The 20507-nt window shown below is 40.8% G+C and overlaps 2 protein-coding genes across 4 annotated transcripts in view; one reads left to right on the forward strand and one right to left on the reverse strand.

Annotated features, from left to right (window-relative positions):
• ABHD17B (abhydrolase domain containing 17B, depalmitoylase) overlaps positions 1-4016 on the reverse strand; it is a 56884-nt gene extending 52868 nt beyond the window's left edge. Inside the window, exon 1 of the mRNA XM_047699767.1 lies at positions 3457-4016. The gene's annotated coding sequence lies outside the window, so the exon portion shown is untranslated. The remainder of the gene's footprint in view (positions 1-3456) is intronic.
• A 166-nt stretch (positions 4017-4182) lies between these two features.
• C13H9orf85 (chromosome 13 C9orf85 homolog) overlaps positions 4183-20507 on the forward strand; it is a 69219-nt gene continuing 52894 nt past the window's right edge. The window contains exon 1 of one of the 3 annotated variants that reach the window (XM_047699770.1): positions 4183-4639. In XM_047699770.1, coding sequence (XP_047555726.1) covers positions 4538-4639 — 102 coding nt within the window. In that variant the 5' untranslated portion in view covers positions 4183-4537. Of the gene's footprint in view, positions 4640-4672; positions 4951-20507 lie in introns of those variants that run through there. The other 2 variants (XM_047699768.1, XM_047699769.1) reach the window with 2 other exon arrangements.

Genomic DNA, 20507 nt, shown 5'->3' on the forward strand with positions numbered 1-20507 from the left:
GTAGTAATAATTTGCATCAGTAGTTTATCCTATTCATGGTGATACTAAACATTGGTATAAAAGTATCTGACTACTGGGGCGCCTGGGTGGCTTAGTGGGTTAAGTCTCTGCCTTTGGCTCAGGTCATGATCTCAGGGTCCTGGGATCAAGCCCCGCATGGGGCTCTCTGCTCAGCAGGGAGCCTGCTTCCCCCTCTCTCTCTGCCTGCCCCTCTGCCTACTTGTGATCTCTCTATCTCTCTGTCAAATAAAAAAAAAAAAAAAAAAAAAAAAAAAAAAAAAGAAAAGTATCTGACTACTGTTTCTTCCAGCAGTGCTTTCTGGATTTTTATGTGCGCACACATCACCTGGGAGTCTTGTTAAAATTCAGCATGAGTCAGTAGGGTAGGTCCTGAGGTTCTGATTTCTAACAAGCTCCCAGAATTCTGCGTTTACTAGTCTACTATCACACTTCGTAGCAAGATTAGAGTGTGGTTTGGTATGAGCATCTACACAGTGAAAAACATTATTCTGTTACAAATTCTTACATTTTAGTAAGAGCATTACTTTAAAATATAATGTAAATTTATTTAAGTTTTAATTTCATTATAAATTTGTAAGTTCATTAAGTTTCAAATGAATGCAAGCTGATTATTTTGAATTTCATTTTAGGGCAGAATTGGAGAAGTTATAAAATGTTTCTATAAAAATGGGATATAGTCTCAAGAACCACTGCCCTAGAGGAAGTCTTGCACATGTACCTAAATAAACATATACAAGAATATTCCCCACAGTGTTTAATAAGCAATTGGAAAAAACTAAAATGATAAGAGAAATCTGATAGTCACATAATGGAACACATACCATTATCGCAGTAAAAATAAACTAGAATTACCCGAATAAACATAGATAAATCTAGAAAGCAGGCTACAAATACGTATTTAAATAGTCTTAAAAATAATAGTCTTAAAATAATCAAAGAAAAACTATATAATGATCGAGGGCATAAAGGCATGTAGTTAAGTATAAACACATGGATAGGAAGGATGCATTCTAATTTCCAGGTAGTGGCTGGAGGGTGGAGGAAGAGGAAGTAGGATTTAAGAAGGGTTTTTGAAGTACAAAGGAAGCTTCATTTTGTTTTGTCTTTTTATCTCTCCAACTGAATAATGGGTGCATGAATATTCATTATATTGTATATTGCCAATACTCATATTGCTGTATTTCTATTTCATTTGAATTGGCAAAAACTGTGGGGTCCCAACAGCTGGTTGGAAAACACTGCTCCGAAGCAAAGGATTCAGGACTCTTAAGGACTCTTAAGTCAGAAAACCCATATTCTGTTTCTTACAAATTATGTAGCTTTGAGCAATTCAAAGAACTAACTTCTCTGGGCTTTATTTTATCTGTAAAAATGTCACAAATAACATCATTTTTCCTCCCCAACTCACAAAGATAGGTATGAGAGGCATAAATAGGAATATATATATATATATATATATATGTTTTTTAACAAATAGAAAAGGAAGAATTTTTGAGAATTAAAAAAAACCTTGGATATACTAGAAATAATATCTACAAGTAAACCAAACAAGCCAATTCGTCACTCTATTTTCTCATCATCACTGATTCTAAGAATATTAACATGAATCTTAACATGAAATTCTGAGTTATCAATTCTTAGAGGATGGCACATAGGATAGGCATTCTCCCTACTGTAACTGTATTTCTTTAGGCTAATTCTTCATCAAGGAATTGAAATTCATAATACCAAAATAAGAGAATTGCACTGAAAAGCACTCTTTAACTTATCAAAAACATTATTCTGCCATGATGTTTTAAGATAATCTGGTCACAGGAAATAGAAATTCTTTGTCAGGTATCATTTCATACATATTTCAAAATGGGCAAAGATAGTCAAAGAAACAAGCCACTTACTAACTACAGTCCGGCACAGCAGGGGACAAAATTAAAACTGCCTAGCCTGCTAAAAATCTAATCCTATCCTTCCCAATTAACCTTATTACTACTAGAGTAGGAGAAAAGAGAGGTCAAAATATGGGTGAGGGTGCTATTTATTTCCTCACAGACCTCAAATAATAAAGCAATTACTGCACAACAGGGATTTTATTTCTTTTGTAAATTGAATCATGGCTATCTCCCCCACCACCTTTACTCTCACAAAAAAAAATTAACCAAAGAGTCGGGCAGTCCCAAGTAAGAACACTGGTAATCACGATTATTAAAATATTGGTTATGATTAGATACTAGGTATGTTACACGAATGAGTTTATCCCATCAACATATGAAGAGACAAACTACGGAGAAAAGTTCATTTTTAAGTTTTCCTGTTCAAATGTAAACAGAGACACATTAGGCCGTTCCAAATGCTGACACACGATCTCCAAAATTCTTTTCATTTATTGGAGTCTTAAAAAAAAAAATCAATGAATCACCTTGCGGATGAAGTATTATATGCATAGACATTACGAAATATATTAAACAGAAAACACCTTTCCATAATGAGCCAAAATTTAAAGATCACCCCTTTACTCCGTTATTTATCTTTTTGCTTATCAAGCCCACCTCACGTAAACTTGCATCGCCCCAAACCCCCCAAAACCTGTATTCTGGCATTGGCAGAATCTCCCCAAGGATCAAAGCTCTGAATTTTTTTTTTTTTTTTTTTTTTTAAACAAAACGCCGGGTTAAACTCACTTTTCTCTGTGGCGGCGGGGCAGGGGGGGGGAGCCCTCCACAACCTACCCTCAAACTCGACAGAACTTTCGTTTCAGAGTTCAAAAAAAAAAAAAAATTCCAAACAGAACCTCTCCTTTTCCAGCTCAAAAGCAGTTACTGAGGAGCCCAATCTAGGGTTCGAAAACAGAGTTCGAAACTGGTTAAGATTCAAGCTGAGCCGCCCAGAGAAAAAGAACCCGAAGACGGTCCGCCAGGAACACAAATCGCCGAGAACGGGGCCGATTCGATCTCAGATCGAGGCTGGCACACACGAGGACATTCAGGAGAAGCCTTTCGGGCATCGCCAGCCTCACGGGGAGCCAGGGAGCAGGATGTGAAGCTGACCCCATCTTTCTGTCCGCGGGGAGCGGAGCAAAACAAGTGAACCGAGACCCTTCTCCGCAAGGAGGACCTAAGACCTTTTTCCCAGTCCGGCTTTACGTCTCTCTCCCGCCCCCAGACTCCCGCAGCCTGCCGGCTCGCAGGGACTCTCCTACCTCTCCTACCTCTCCCCTTCACGGAACCACCAGCGAAGCCTCTCAAAACCAGACCCGATCCGAAGCGGCTTCCCCGCCTTTGGCCGCTGCCGAGAGGGATCCCGGTCGCCAACAACAAAGACGCCTCCCGTTCCCCTCCCCCCGCCCGGCCCGGGTTCGTCCCTCCCGCGCTGCGGCTCCGGGCCTAGCGCCCCCTCCCCGAGCCCGGCCGCAGTGCCCGGCCCGCCGCGGCCCCCACGCACCTGCACCTGAGGGGCCGCGGCCAAGGTGCCGGGAAGAAAGGGCCGGGAGAGAGCCTCTGCCGACGCGCTGTCCTCCACAAGGTGCGACCCACGTTGCTGCCGCCGCCGCCACCGGACTCTCCCGGCCTGCGGGCGGGCGCGGCCGAGGAGGGGGGACGAGGGCTGCAGCCCCCGGCGCCGGGACGAGGAAGGACGGCGGCGCCCAAGAGGGCCGGCTCGCGCTCTGGAGTCTCGCCTCGCGCCGGCCCTGCTCCTCCACACGGGCTCGCGTTCTGCTGACTAACGGCCCCGGCGCGAGGCTCTGGAGCGGCCGTCGCCGTCGGCGGCTCTCGGGCCTCACGTCCCGCGCGGCCGTGGTCGCAGCCGCCGCCGCCACCTCCCTTTCTGGCACTGCAGACACCAGCTAAACCCAGCCAGGTCTTTCTTCTCTTTAATCCTCCTTTCTTTGCTCCTCCTCAGCCTGCCACCGTGAGGCTAGCTTTGGTGGCGGGAGAAAGGCTGGAAAGGGAACCGAGGGGACGAGCAGAAGGCTCGCTGGAGCAGGAGTTGGTCACTGACTGGAGGAAGATGCCAAGCTGACCCGGGTTCCAGCCTGCGAGCGGGCCGGGGAGGGACGCAGCACAGCTTAGCCGGACTCCAACCAATCACAAGCCGCCCAGCGGAGTCGGGCGCCGGGAGAGGCTGAGCTGGGTCGGCAGGAGGCGGGGATTGCGGAAAAGGAGAGCCAATAAAGGCAAAGGTTCCTTGCCTCTCCGCCTTGATGGACTGCCACGTTCGGACCAATGGGGGAATTCTCGCTTCGCAGGAAGCGGGATTTAGACGCCGGGTTTGAGAGAGGTTCCGCGGAGGGGGATGGGTCGAGACTGGGCCGCGTGGAAGAACCTTGAGGGTTTTGACAGATGAGAGGGAGTCTTCTGACCTCCTCGATGAGTCACTTGGGCTGATGGGGGCGGGGGCGGAAAGACTGGATAAGTTCCTTCCGGGTCAGTGACAGAAGCGTGGTCTCCGTGGGGCAGTTCCTGGCGTCTTCGCCTTCCCCGCGTCCTCCCTGTACCGGCGCGAGGTGATTGTGGTTTCCACGATGAGCTCCCAGAAAGGGAACGTGGCTCGTTCCAGGCCTCAGAAGCACCAGAATACCTTTAGCTTCAAAAATGACAAGTTTGATAAGAGTGTTCAGACCAAGGTAGGAACCTGCCTGTTGCAGCAAATCTGACTCTAGGAAGGAATGGTTCGGTGAAGGGGAGAGAGGAAATGAGGAGTTGGGAGGGAGCGATTGTGGACCGCAGCCCAGAGTTAGTTTTGGCTGCAGTGCAACCTTTTCTAAAATGGTATTCCCACGCCCTTTCTTTGACCTGGATGTGTTATCTCCTCATAAGTATATTTGGCGGTCAGCATTTAACCAATTACACGGAGTGAACGGGACCCTCGTCAAACCTAAAATGCGAGTGGAGAATGGAGTCGCTGAACGGTTCCCGTCTGGAGCACTTACTAGCAGTAAGAAACGAGAATTACAGCACGAGTGTCAAAGTTTGCACCATGTTTGTGCAGCCACTATTTCTTTGTAGAAACTACAAGCCCAGAGGTTTGTAGGGAGAATGTGAAGGATTAAGAACTGGGGCTAACCAGGATCCTCACCAACATAATTCGTCTCTTTTGTAAGATTGTTTTGAGGATCAAGTTATTTGGCTAACGTAAAGATGCTTGTTTTGTTGGTTAGAAAGTAATTTACTTTTTTAGGAGGGTTTCCGTGACCTGGAAGAAAATTCAGAGTTCTGCTGGGAGGCTAAACTAAATGACGTGTGCATTGTTCTGGGTCGTAATAAGTGTCCATTAGGTCATTAATTTATCAACATTGGGTAAGAAAGCAAAGTAAACTGTTTATGGTAATCTTTGATCTCCTTTTCTTTTTCTCTCTCTTCACTTATTTACCTTCCAAATATTTGATGAGCACCCTCCATGTACAAAACCCCATGTTCCTGTGTTTGCAGTGTTAAAAAGAGTTGACTCTGCCCTCAAGGAGCTTATAGTCTTCTGGGTCATTGGACAACAGGCAAGCACAGAAATATATAATTACAGATTATGATAAACTCTAATGAAGTGCAAGATTGCTCAGTAAGGAAGAGTAAGGAGGGATATCTTCAGTTGGGTGCTCAGAGGACCTCTCCTTTTCCTTATTTAGGTTCACATTCAGATGCAAAACCTGGGGAAGCTTTTGGAAGGACTTTCCCAAGCTTGTGCTCATTTAATCCATAAACCAATATAAAAAGCTGTGCTATTCCAAGTAGATGTTTTCTTGTCCTGTCCATTTGCTCTGAGCTTTTGCACAAGCATTTAATTCTGATTGGTTTTCATCAGCTCATTAAAAGCAGTTTTAATAAATATTTAGCTATAATGTAGCTTCCTCTGCCTCTTACAGTTTTAAGTATAAGATTTCTTGACCTTGTACTTCTTGTATTTTTCATTGTTCATTTTCTTGGTTCCCTAACAACCATGTCATTACCCTCTTAAATCTTCTTATGAGTCCCAAATTCAGTCACTAAGTTTCATTTTATAACTTTTACCATCAATTTCTTTGCCTCTTTTAAATTGTGGGGAAGCCTCATTTGTCCACTGGTAGAATAAGCAGGTATTTTGTTATTGGAGAATCTGACCAAAACTTCAAGAAATGTTTTACTGAGGAAAGATTAGGTTGAGTGTTAATCTTTCGAATAAAGAAATAATAATTGGCTTTTCTTAGCAAATCCTTGAACCAGCTGTGTGCCAAGATTTTGTCAGAAACATCTAATCCGTCTTCATTCCTGTGTGTTATACCAGAAAGCTGTTTGATACAGTGCCATCCGACAAAGGAGTGGTGAGAGTGCATGGCTCTCTAGCTCTCCTTAAAGGACTGTAGTGATGACACTTTCCTATTTATATCTCCTGAGTTTGTAGGAGTCCTGCATGATAGTTTCCCTTTTTTCCTAACCAGTTGGATAATGATAGATGTTCTATTGGGAAGTTTGTCTAAGTAAAGCACCCATTCTCAAAAGGACACGGCTGATAGCTGTCTTCATATGTTGATTATATTCCAGAAGAAGAGAGAAGCCTATTCTGTAGCCTTCCAGGTGGCCAAATTTGAACCAAAAGGTTAAAGTTACAGAGAGATTTCAGCTGAATATAAGAGAGTTGTCCAATAGAAGCATGCACTAGGATTTTGTAAACTCTCTTTCACTCGGGTTACTTAGAAGAGGACTCCGTGGCCATTGGCTTGCAGTGTCCCCTCATGACTTGTTGAGATGGGAATAGGTTTAATCTCTTCTAGTCGTTTAGTATTAAAATGTTAATTGTATCAAGACTGCCTTATGTCCCTTTCTGGAAAGGCAGTGATGTGTAATGAAAAGAACATTGGACTAAGAAAAAGATCAACTAATTTTAGTGTCAGTTCTGTTGTTTCTTTTGCTCTGTGGTGTTAGGCAAATTACCTCTAGCTTTTAATTTACAATATGGGGTTGTTACTATCTGTTATCTTTTTTACCTCTCAAGATTGCTATAGGGATCATTACAAAAATATCTTTGACAAATAGTGATAAAAATATGAACTGAGCCTAAAGCATATGGTAATTTATGTAGACTTGCAGTTGCTCAAAACAATTAATTAAAAAGAAATATATACTTCTTGGAGAATATTGAAAATAGAGAAATGTATAAAGTCCAAAATTCAAAGTACCATTTCCCAGTCCTATTCCTCTTCAAATGTAGTCACTATTAAATTTTTTTTGTTTTGTTTTGTTAACATGCTCGCTTCCACAGCACATATACTAAAATTGGAACAATTTTTTTTCGTTAACAACTTGTGTATGTTTTTAGGTGTCTTTGCACAATATAGTATATATGTAATAAAGTACATTTTTTCTTTCTCATTCAATTAAAGTAGGTATGTCAGAATACAAAGATTAAGTTATTCTTTTTAATGGCTGTCTAATATAAATGTAGAGTACCTTACTTTCCTGGTAGTAATACTTAGATTGTTTTCAGTTTTCCACTATAGCAAAGCTGCAGTAAAATTCGTGGATTCACATATTTGTTCCACATCTATTACCTGGCACCAAACATTGTGCTAGATGCTAGAGATACAGAGTTGAGCATAATATAATTTGGTGGGTGAGATGAAAGTAGTAATCAAATAATTTTTCAGGTTCGTTAATAGGAATCACAGTAAGGGTGATGAAGGAAGAGTCTAAGGAAAGCTGAGGGTATCAAGCAGGAAGTTTTTTTTTTTTTAAGATTTTTAATTTTTTTCATTTGAGAGAGAGAAAGCACAAGCAGAGGGAGCAGCAGGCAGAGAGAGAGGGAGAAGCAGACTTCCTGCTGAGCAGGGAGCCTGATGTGATGTGGGGCTCAATCTCAGGACCCTGAGATCATGAACTGAGCTGAAGGCAGAGGTTCAACCAGCTGAGCTACCCAGGTACTCCTAGCAGAAAGTCTTGATTGAGTTTAAAGGATTAAAGAAGGCTTCCCTGAGATCTAAGGAATAGAGAGCATTTAACTAAATGAAATGGGAAGATCACATCTTCTTGATAAAGCAGGAGTCAGTTTCATGATTCAGTTACTTTGGAAATAGTACATTCTGGGTCTTGATGTAGGGTTCATAGTGTGCTTTGGCACAGTGGCTACAACACTGAGCAGTTTCGCAGTTTAAAAAAAGTTATTTAACCAAAATTTGCTTGATTATGGAACGCTTTGGTTTACATAATGCCTACTGAATTTGAACTAATTTTTGGAGGAACACACTCATTTGGGAAAACTCTGGTGTTTACCTTCAAATGGAAAAAGAAAATGAAAATCTGAGGCTATACTCTCTAAATTGTTTTGGAGGGGCTCCTGGGTGGCTCAGTGGGTTAAAGCCTCTGGCTTCGGCTCAGGTCATGATCCCAGGGTCCTGGGATCGAGCCCCGCATCGGGCTCTCTGCTCAGCGGGGAGCCTGCTTCCCCCTCTCTCTCTGCCTGCCTCTCTGCCTACTTGTGATCTCTGTCTGTCAAATAAATAAATAAAATCTTAAAAAAAAAAAAAAGAAAGAAAATAAATAAATAAATAAATAAATAAATAAATAAATTGTTTTGGAAGTAAAGTTTTGTTATCAAAAACAGACATATGGATCAGTGGAACATTAAATAGAGTGCCCAGAAATAGATCCTCAACTAATCTTTGACAAAGCAGGAAAGAATGTCCAGTGGAAAAAAGACAGTCTCTTCAACAAATGGTGTTGGGAAAATTGGACAGCCACATGCAGAAGAATGAAATTGGACCATTTCCTTACACCATACACAAATATAGCCTCCAAACTGATGAAAGACCTCAATGTGAGAAAGGAATCCATCAAAATCCTTGAGGAGAACACAGGCAGCAACCTCTTGGACCTCAGTCACAGCAACTTCTTCTTAGAACCATTGCCAAAGGCAAGGGAAACAAGGGCAAAAATGAACAATTGGGACTTCATCAAGATCAAAAGTTTTTGCACAGCAAAGGAAACAACAAAACCAAAAGACAACTGACAGAATGGGAGAAGATATTTGCAAACGACGTATCAGATAAAGGGCTAGTATCCAAAATCTATAAAAAACGTATCAAACTTAACACCCAAAGAACAAATAATCCAATCAAGAAATGGGCAGAATACATGAACAGACATTTCTGCAAAGAAGACCTCCAGATGGCCAACAGACACATGAAAAGGTGCTCCACATCACTTAGCATCAGGGAAATAAAATCAAAACCACAATGAGATACCACCTCACACCCGTCAGAATGGCTAAAATTAACAAGTCAGGAAACGACAGATGCTGGCAAGGATGTGGAGAAAGGGGTACCCTCTTACACTGTTGGTGGGAATGCAAGCTGGTGCAACCACTCTGGAAAACAGCATGGAGGTTCCTCAAAAAGTTGAAAATAGAGCTACCCTATGACCCAGCAATTGCATTACTGGGTATTTACCCTAAAGATACAAATGTAGTGATCTGAAGGGGCACGTGCACCCAAATGTTTAAAGCAGCAATGTCCACAATAGCCAAACTATGGAAAGAACCTAGATGTCCATCAACAGATGAATGGATAAAGAAGATGTGGTTATATATATATAGTGGAATACTATGCAGCCATCAAAAGAAATGAAATCTTGCCATTTGCAACAACATGGATGGAACTAGAGGGTATTATGCTGAGTGAAATAAGTCAAGCAAAGAAAGACAATTATCTAATGATCTCCCTGATATGAGGAATTTGAGGGGCAAAGTAGTAGGGTAGGGAAAAAATGAAACAAGATGGGTTTGGGAGGGAGACAAACTATAAGAGACTCTTAATCTCATAAAATGGAAGGTTGCTGGGGATAGAGGGGTAGGGAGCGGGTGGTTGGGTTATGGACATTGGGGAGGGTGTTATGTGCTATGGTGAGCGCTGGGAAGTGTATAAGCCTGACGATTCACAGACCTGTACCCCTGGGGCTAATAATACATTATATGTTAATTAAAAAAGAAAATAAAAATAAAAAAAAAGTTTTGTTATCAATAGCTAGTATTTATATTCTTAAATGTGTTAGCCACTATGCATACTTTATGTACATCATCTACTTTTGAACTTTAAAATGAACCTAAGGGATGCCTGGGTGATGCAGTCAGTTGAGCATCCAACTCTTTTTTTTTCTTTAAGATTTTATTTATTTATTTGGGACAGAGAGAGAGAGAGCACACAAGGAAGGGCAAAGGGAGAAGCAGAGTCCCGCTGCACAGGGAGCTCAATGTGAGGCTCCATCCCAGGACCCCAAGATCGTGACTTGATCGGAAGGCAGACGCTTAACCAACTGAACCACTCAGGCGCCCCTGAGCATCCAACTCGTGATTTCAGTTCAAGGCATGGTCTTAGGGTCTTGGGATTGAGCCCCACATTGGGCCTGCACTTGGTACAGAGTTGGCTGGGATTCTCTCTCCCTCTGCACCTTGCCCCAGCTCATGCATGCATACTCTCTCTCTCTCTCTCTCAAATAAATAAATAAAATCTTTTTTTAAAAAAATGACTCTAAGATAGATGCTATAATTATCTTATTCTGCATATTGGAAAGTGAGGACTTAGTGGTAAATGATATACTTACCCAAGTTATGTAACTAACACATGGCTAGCCATTGATTAGGTGATGTTTGTGCTCAGAGATCTCCAAGGACAAGTAATTCAAAACCCCTTTTTGTATATGTGTGTTGCAGTGGCAGTTGTTGTCTTTAAGTAACCTCTACTCCCAGTGTGGGGCTCCAACTCACTACTCTGAGTTCGAGAGTTGAATGCTCCATTGACTGAGCCAGCCAGGTGCCCCAATGTTGTTGTTCCTCTGTGTGTGTGTGTGTGTGTGTGTGTGTGTGTGTGTGTGTGTGTGTTGCTTTGTTTTATTTGTTTATTTTTTTAATGTTGTTTTTTAATAGTGCATTTTTGTGGGTACTAGAAGCGGTGTGACACCACATTAGGGTGAGAACAGAGATGTACTTTATTGCCACTGCCCCTAAACACTTCCTATTTGAAATGTTGTAGAGAAAGGGTCTCTCCTCACAAGGTGTGATTGCCCGTGGTGTCACATATCACAGATGTGGGCTCCTTGGAGTGGGTCCCATCTATTCAGCCAGGGCTCTGTGGCAGAGGTGGGGCTCCTTTCACTCCCTTCCTGTGATGCTTATACAGTCAAATCACTCAGCTTCTGGTTAGGCAGGAAGCTGTCTTAAGTTTAAGGTGATATGATTACATTTATAGCAGAACAGGATTCTTTGTTTACCAACAACTTTATTCACAATAGCCAAAAACTGGGAAAAACCCCACAAACACTGAAATATCTACCAACAGAAGAATAGATAAGCAGATGGTGTCAGTCATACCATGGGATGCTACTCTGCTATTGGAAAAAAAACAGACTACTAACTCATGAATTTTTTGCATGTATTGCATGCATTGTGGACGAATCTCAGAAATGTGTGGAAGGAAAGGAACCAAGTATTTCAGAGCAGTAGTTGCTTTTGGTGTGGGGGGTGGTGGGGGGATTGATTGGAAGGGGCTCAGTAAAACTTTCGGAATGATGGAAATGTGAAGATCACAAGAGGGAATACATTTATTAGAATCACTGAATTGTGCTTTAGAATCTGTGCTTGAGGGGTACCTGGATGGTTCAGTCAATTAAGTGTCCATCTCTTGGTTTTGGCTTAGGCCATGATCTCATGGGTCAGGAGATTGAGCCCTGCATCAGACTCCGCACTCAACGTGGAGTCTGCTTGAAAGATTCTCTCCTTGTGTCCCTCCCTTGCCTTTTGTTTGTGTTGTCTCTTGCTCGCGAATATATAAATCTTTAAAACAAAATCTATGCATGACATCAATGTAAATTTTACCTCAATTAAAAATAGATATTAGGGGCGCCTGGGTGGCTCAGTGGGTTAAGCCGCTGCCTTCGGCTCAGGTCATGATCTCAGGGTCCTGGGATCGAGTCCCACATCGGGCTCTCTGCTCAGCAAGAAGCCTGCTTCCCTCTCTCTCTCTCTCTGCCTGCCTCTCCGTCTACTTGTGATCTCTCTCTGTCAAATAAATAAATAAAATCTTTAAAAAAAATAGATATTATAGGGGTGCCTGGGTGGCTCAGTTGGTTAAGTATCTGCCTTCAGCTCATGTCATGATTCAGGGTCCTGAGATCGAGCCCCATGTCAGGCTTCCTGCTTAGTGGGAATCTGCTTTCCCTCTCCTCCTCGCTTGTGCTCTCTTGCTGTCTCTGTCATTATCTGTCTCTCTCAAATAAATAAATAAAACTTTGAAAGTAAAGTAAAAATAGATATTGTGGCAAAACAACTGATTAACCACTCAGGTCTCATGAGGTTTTTTGTTTGTTTGCTTTTTGTTTGAGGAAGGTGTAGAAATACTTCTTTAACTTTTCCGGAAAGAAAACAAACAAGGTGACATTCTAATACATTGAATATCTTAGCTAACCACAAGTCAGAATATTCTAATAATTGCATTTAATACTTTCCCTTTATATATAAACATTAGTCATGACACTTGAGTTTGTTTTTCTGTAAGAAAAGTAAAGATGATCATTACAAAGTGGATTTTGTGCATAAGATTGTTGAGCTTGGGTCTCGTTTTTTTTCACTCTAGGAAATTTAGTATATGAATAAATATGGTATCTGAATTTAGTATATGAATAGATATTTTAGTATATGATTTAGTATATGAATAAATAATTAATAAATGAGTATATAATGGATAAGATCTTGTTGTGGAAAAGGATGTCCTGCTAGTGGTAAGACTCATTTTGTCCAGATAGCTTAGAATCAAGTCTTAGGAGATTGTTTGTTCTATCTCTCTTCACCCAGAGCTATTTTTGCGCTTTAGGGAACAGTCTCAGATTGGTTCAGATAATCCCTGGTGTGAGTAATTTCCTTGTGAGTGATGAAGCCCTAGTGGTGGGAATAAAGGTTATTTCTCAATCAACTGGTGTCAACAATGAAGGAAAAACAACTGGGTAGTCATTTAATAAATCTGCCGTTGGGCAGATATAGAAAAGAATCCACTGTAGTTTCTAGCTAACCATCTCTGGGACTCTAGAGACCACCTGAGACTCCCTTTGATGTTTTTCCAAATTGGGAAATGTTCTTTGATAGATTCATCGATGCTGTCTATTAAATGGGTTTATCTTAAATCCATCCTGCCCCCAGTTGATTTGTTACTAAATTCAGCATGCTTTTTCAGTTGACAAGGTGACAGTCTATAGTGTGCTTGGCATTATGATACGTAACAGGAGTCTTTTTTTTTTTTTAAGATTTTATTTATTTAACAGAGAGAGAGAGAGAGAGAGAGAGGGATATCACAAGCAGGCAGAGAGGCAGGCAGAGGCGGGGAGGGAAGCAGGCTCCTCGCTGAGCAGAGAGCCGGATGCGGGGCTCGATCCCAGGACCCTGAGATCATGACCTGAGCGGAAGGCAGAGGCTTTAACCCACTGAGCCACCCAGGCGCCCCTGCATCAGGAGTCTTATACTCAGTAAAAGTCCTAGTGCTATGACACTCTTTACTTTCCCTGTCTGGTATTTTCAGTATTTAGAAGTGTTGTATTCTTCTTATTATTTACTTTTTATTTTCTCTCGCTTTCACACAAAAATAATTCCATCCATGCGCGGGGATATTCCGTCTATCTACGTTCCCATGGCGCTTCCTCTTGAAGCCAATGAAGTGATTCAGCATGTTTCTTAAAATGAGGCCTATAACAATATAATTGGTTTTTTTCTACATCGATCATGTATTTTAGACATTTCATTTTATGTACATTTTGTGTACAGTGACAACTGAAATTAATTTGTCTTGATTTGGTGTATTGTGTTAGGGGATAGTAGTTCCCATTGGATTATGAAATTTTATCATTATATTGTCAACACTTGTTTCTTCATAAAGTTAAGTATATACTGTCAGAAAAAGGATTCTCAGAATTCTTCATGCAGGTAAATTTGTTTATCTGAGAGAGAAAAAGTCATAATTTATATTAACTCTCCCCAAGTGGGTCGTTTTTCTGTTTAGAGAAACACTGTAGTAGGAAGTGGTGTGCAGTTGGACAGAGTACCTCAGGGCGGACAGTTAGAGGCTGTTGTGGTATTTGTTATTTTAAGCCGTAGGACTCTTTCCACACGGCACAAGTGTTACTGGGAGGTCACAGGCAGGTGTGGAGAGAATCCTGCTTGTCCTCAGAACATCCCCATTGCTGGCTCACTCCATCCTCAATTGTGGTTGCTGTTTTTCTCACCATTGACATTTGTGAAAGGAAGAAATGAAATGAGAAGAGGATAAAGGAATAGCTAACATGCCTGAGATTCCTTTCTGAGATTTTCCTCATCACTCCAGGCCAAATAGCACTTAAAGGTATTGAATGAATTAAATCAACTTTCTTTCTCTGAGCTTCTTTTGAGGTGTGGGAGATCCTTTATGTGAAGGTAATTATCATTAGGATTCTTCCAATACTAATTTAAACAAAATGAAGACTGATTGGAAAGATCCCAAAGCTTAGAAAAGGTGTTTTGGTTGATCTTTTAGAGTCTGAGATTCCCACTGTTTTACTGGGGAATTTATTCTCATTTGGCTTTGTGCTTATCTTCACCAGACACAGTTTCCAGCCTTCCAGGGCCCCTCCTCTAGCCCTTCTAGTTGGCCTCCTGGAATCAATAGTTTATTGTAATCAAATAGAGACATAGTGTTGAACAAAATTGCTTTCACTTTCTTGCCCTACCTGACTATTCCCAGGAACTCTGTTTCCTTGTAGTCCTTAAGTGATGATGTTTGTTTCCCCCACATCTTCAGCTCCAGTGCCACCTCCCATTTAGAAGTCTTCCTCCCATTTGCTGCTTCAGTCCATTTTTTTTTTCCTTGCCCAAAACTCCCATATTTTTTGAAATACATGCCAGACTATTTTCCCTTCTGGATCTGTCATTGCCTCCTAGTTACACCTCCTCATCAGTACCTGGTTCCCTGGTTCCTGTCATCATACCTAGTGATTGCTATATCCCCGTGGGTAATCCAACATCTGATCTCTTAGTTTTTAGACCTCCCCTCACCCACATCAGGAACCTCTTCCCATGGTCAACCTTAAACTTGCCCAGTGCCGGTAACTGCTCCACTTACAAACTTTTTAGAAAAATGGATCACTACCATCTACTTACCTAATTTCCTTATCTCTCAAATATATGTTTGAACTCCCTTAGGTGCTCCTGTGCATTAACTTTTCTGCTTTTTACTGTACCCCATTCATGTCTTTTTCCCCTCCCTTATCTAGCTCAGAGTTCATGTTTTATCAGTATACCTTTCTCTTCTTGCTTATACCTCAGCAGCGTTTTTCCTCTTTCCCTCTGTGGTACTTGCCTGATGGAACCCCTGCTTGAAGCCAGTTTTCTATTCACCATGACATCAACCAAACCACCTGCATCTGTACCCATATAGTCTGCGTTCCTGTGACAGTGGATGAAATGCCTTTCCTTCCTGAAGACTAGGCCCTCCGCTTGCACCCTGGAGCTTATTGTCTATCTAAGGATTTAAAGTACTAGGGCTCCTCTTTCGTCCAGGTTGTCCTACATCCTCAGTCTTTCCAACTCCAATGGATTCTTTCTTTCTTTTTTTTTTTTAATATTTTATTTATTTATTTGACAGACAGAGATCACAAGTAGGCAGAGAGGCAGGCAGAGAGAGAGAGAGGAGGAAGCAGGCTGCCTGCTGAGCAGAGAGCCCGATGTGGGGCTCAATCCCAGGACCCTGGGATCATGACCTGAGCTGAAGGCAGAGGCTTTAACCCACTGAGCCACCCAGGCGCCCCTTGGGTTATTTCAATTTAAGGAAAAAAAAAAAAAAAAACCCAGACTCTTCTTAGCTTTCTTCCTCTCCATGGAAAAGCTCCTGGTTCCCAACTTCTTTACATCCCATGGCTTCCATCCCTGCACCAACAGTATTTGTACTCATTTTTGAGTACTCATCATTGAGCATAGTTTTTGTACTCAACTTTTTATACTCATAGAATCCCTCTTGTCAAGTCACTGATGTCTATGTTGCCAAATCCTTGGTTAATAATGCTCTGTTCCCATCTTTCTCAGTCACTTAGTATCATTGCCTCTTGAACGCTTATCCGAATTCAGCTCAGTCCATGGCATTGAATACCATCTTTAACCTTCCACATCTGGAGCGCCAGGCCAACCTCTCTCCTGAGCTGCAGAGCTGTATATTTAGCTACCTGCTTGACCTCTATTCTTGAATATCAAAAACGCATCTCAAGTTTAACATAGCAGAGAAAGAACTCTTAATCTTTCTCTCTCAAACCTTTTCCTCCAGTGTTCCCCAACTCTGCAATCAGCTCCATCATTTACCCAGTTCTCACACCGAAAATATAAGAATCATCCTTGATTTTTGGCCTTTCTCACACTGTTTTTTTTTTCTCCCTGTGTTTCAATTTACCAGCACAACTGTGAACTGTTAAATTATTTTTTAATATTTATAACCTCATTACATTCTGCCATATTGCTTGTTTGTTTGTCTTATTTATAGTCTACCCTGGAATATGATTTTCACCGGGAAAATATATATTTTTTATAGCCTCAATACCTGGACCAGGAGTAGGTCATGGGTTGGTGCATAGCCTATGTACCAATAAGTAGCTGGTGGGTTGAATGAAGTAAATAATTAATTATAACAATGTATTAAATGCTGTGGCAAGGGTGGTACAGGGGAGTACTATAGTAGTTCTGAAAGGAAGGGAGGGAAAGGAAATAAATACTTGATACAGTATTATCCTCAAGGAGATAGTACAGCTTAAGGATGAAGGGTCAAGGAAAAGTTGAATGGAATGAGATAGAAAAATGGAATAAAGCAGAAAGGGAGAATGAGTTCTGATGAGTTTGTAGGTTGTGGGTCAAGAAGTTGAAGGAGGTTCATCTGGAAACAATAAACTTAAGTAAGATTGGATCAAGTTGTTGTTACATTAAATGCTCTCTTGAAAACAAGGCTTCTCTTATTCATTATTGAGGGCAGAGTTCCTGAGACATTGAAGGCTCCTCAGTAATGTTTGAATGGATGAATAAAGGTCCCCTAAAAATGAAGAAGGGCAAGAAGAGACTATGAATCTGTGAAGGTCTTTTTCTAAAACAAGATTATCAATAGGTATTTATGCTTATTGCCAAAATGAATGTATTACATTATGTGGTGGCAAAAGCATAAGAATGAAAGCGCCTCTTAGGTAATAGGCTCTCTAATTAGAAGCCTGTGGTTGACTAAAATCTTTTTACCAAAAAGATAGCTGAATGGATTGATCTCAAGCTGTGAATTAAAATTTCAGTACTGTCAATTTAGACCATCATTCTTGTAAGTAAATGTGGTCTGTTTTGGTTTGGTTTTGGTCAGGTAACTTTGAAGAATAAAAATACTCTGAAGTATATACATTGGGAAGGAAAAAATTCCTTGTCCATTTTTGTCAGATCTCATGTGTGAGCTTTTGGAATTTTGGCCAAAGATATCAAGCTCTTCTTGTTCAAGACAGTGGCAGCATGGTGTAGCAGAAAGACATTGATTTTGGAGTCAAGAGTTTAGGTCACATTATATGCTATGTACTGGCTGTGTGATCTTGCACAAATTTTTCAGTCCATCAGGGTCTTAGTGGGCTAAGCTGTATCTTAAGGATTGAGTAAGGTTTGTGAAAGTGCTCACATGGTAGCTGGCATGGAGTGTTAAGCATTCTGTAAATGCTAGTCCCTTCCTTCATCTTACTAAGATGTTTATCATGCTCACATGCTACTCCTTCAGTTATTCCTTTCCTGGTTAATCCCACTGGAATGTCTCCCTCCTTCTGTATGGCATTTATTGTCCTTACCACACATATGGCGCGTGTCATGTTAGTAATTAGCATTTATGTCTTGGCTTCTTTCCCTTTCTTTCACACATATGTATATACAAATACCATCTATCAGAGGATAGGGACTCAAGCATATATATATATATATATATTTAACTACTCATGGACCTATAGCAAGTAGTTTTATGATGTGGGTTGAAAAACTGGAAATCAAGTAATTCTTATTGACATTGTACAATTAATTATTGATTTATGTCAATTTACCTGTCTTTATTAAGCCTCTATTATGTACCAAGCACCAGCAAAAAGATGAGTGAGATATGAAGCCTTCATTTAGGAATCTCACACTAGTAGCTACTTTAAAAAGTGGAAAAAGGCAAATATGGAGCATTTTTACTGAATAAACTTTTTGTTAAAGTATAGCATACAAACATACAGAAAAGTGTAAAAGCGAATTTTCACAAAGTCCTGTAACCAACACACAGATCAAGAGAATGCTCCTCACCTCTCAGTCACTACTACTCTCCTCCTCAAATTTAACCGTTATCGTGATGCATGGGAAATACTTTATTTAAAAAAAAATTTTTTTTTAATTTTTTAAAGGTTTTATTTATTTATTTGACAGAGAGCAATCACAAGTAGGCAGAGAGGCAGGCAGAGAGAGAAGGGGAAGCAGGCTCCCGGCTGAGCGGAGAGCCCGATGTGAGGCTCAATCCCAGGACCCTGAGATCATGACCGGAGCCCAAGGCAGAGGCTTTAACCCACTGAGCCACCCAGGCACCCCAAATGGGAAATATTTTAAAACAACTTTGAATTCACAGCTTTTGGAAGCAAAGGAGAGAGAGCCATACGTACCCAAATGACTATCCTCTCTTTTCGGGGATAGTATTAGTGGGTGTAGAAAAACATCCTGGTGAATCATCTCAACTCTTTAAATATACAATAAACTTCATGTAATACTTTTTTGGGCTGAAAGAAATTGGTGTGATTTGGTTTTCCAACAATGATTAATTTGGTCTCTGTTGGATTTTGGCTTCTAAGAATAAATTTGAACTTTGCCATAGCTTCGGAGCTATATAATTTTTTGAGCTATTGCAAACTCAATCCTAATTCTCTTCCAATTTATCTGTTTATTCATGAGGTTGAATGACATTTTTAGAACTTCCTGGTAGACATTTTCTTGGATATTTTATTAAGTTCATTTCTAATTGGAATAGTTGGGTTTATATTCTTTTTTTTTTTTTTTAAAGATTTTATTTATTTATTTGTCATAGAGAGAGAAGCGAGAGTGAGCACAGGCAGACAGAGTGGCAGGCAGAGGCAGAGGGAGAAGCAGGCTCGCTGCCAAGCAAGGAGCCCGATGTGGGACTCGATCCCAGGACGCTGAGATCATGACCTGAGCCGAAGGCAGCTGCTTAACCAACTGAGCCACCCAGGCGTCCCAGTTGGGTTTATATTCTAAAGTTAATTATTCATGTTGTCCTTTTGAAACTAAATGTATGATACACTTTCTTTTTTACTTGTTTTTGCTTTGTCAAAGTCTTGTCTCCTTAACAAGGATGTATTTCTTATAGGTGATGGAGTTATGCATGTGTAATAATTTTCAGTGATGGCTTATGAGCAGTAGAATTCTGTTGTACCTTTTTATTAATCAGGTCTGGTTTTGAAGGTCATGTCGTGTTGTATGCCATTTACAATATTATGGGTGTGAAATACCGAGCTAAGCTGGTGATTATTTTAAGTGCTTTGTTGTTCTGTGAAGATTTATATATTATTAAATACTCAGCCCTATCTTACCAGGTGGCTTATTTGTTTGTTTTGAAATAATTCATGTCACTGAAGTCATCAATTTGAGTAATATATTTGACATCATGGTATATACTTGTATATGTGAATATATTACATCATTAGCCTTTATCATAAGACATTAGAGTAATATGTTATCATATTTCCTGTAAACTTGAATGCTTATAGGACATAATGCTAGGTCTAGTTTTGTTTTCTGTTTTTCTTAGGCTTTATTTATTTATTTAGAGAGTGTGTGTAAGCAGGGGGATTGGCAAAAGGGAAAGGGAAAGAGTGTCCTCAAGCAGACTTCCTGCTGAGCACTCAGCCCGATATGGGTCTTAATCCAAGGACTGTGAGATCACGACTTGAGCTGAAACCAAGAGCCATCTGTGGAAGGAGTGATAAAAAAGTAAGGAGAAAAACCCCATAAATTTCCCAAACTTGAAGAAAATCTTAAGTCTTCAGATAGAAGGGTTCTAGACATATCGTGGTAAAATTTTTGAACTCTGTGACAGAAAGATATTCCTGTTAGCTTCTAGAGAGAAGGAAAAGGAAGGTTACCCATAAAGCAACTATAATTTTATAGGCCTGAGATTTCTTATCTGCTACTTGTTAAAAAAAGAAAAATAGGACAAGATCTACAAAGTGCTATAAGGGAAGTACTTTAAATTTAGAGTTCTGGGGTGCCTGGGTGGCTCAGTGGGTTAAAGCCTCTGCCTTCGGCTCGGGTCATGATCCCAGGGTCCTCGGATCGAGCCCCACATCGGGCTCTCTGCTCAGTGGCGAGCCTGCTTCCCCTTCTCTCTCTGCCTACTTGTGATTTCTCTCTCTGTCAAATAAATAAAGAAATTTAAAAAAAAAAATCCCACCTCCTCATACCATCACATTTAGGGGTAGGGT

This window comes from Lutra lutra, chromosome 13 (genome assembly GCF_902655055.1).
Source record: "Lutra lutra chromosome 13, mLutLut1.2, whole genome shotgun sequence".
NCBI lineage: Eukaryota > Metazoa > Chordata > Mammalia > Carnivora > Mustelidae > Lutra > Lutra lutra.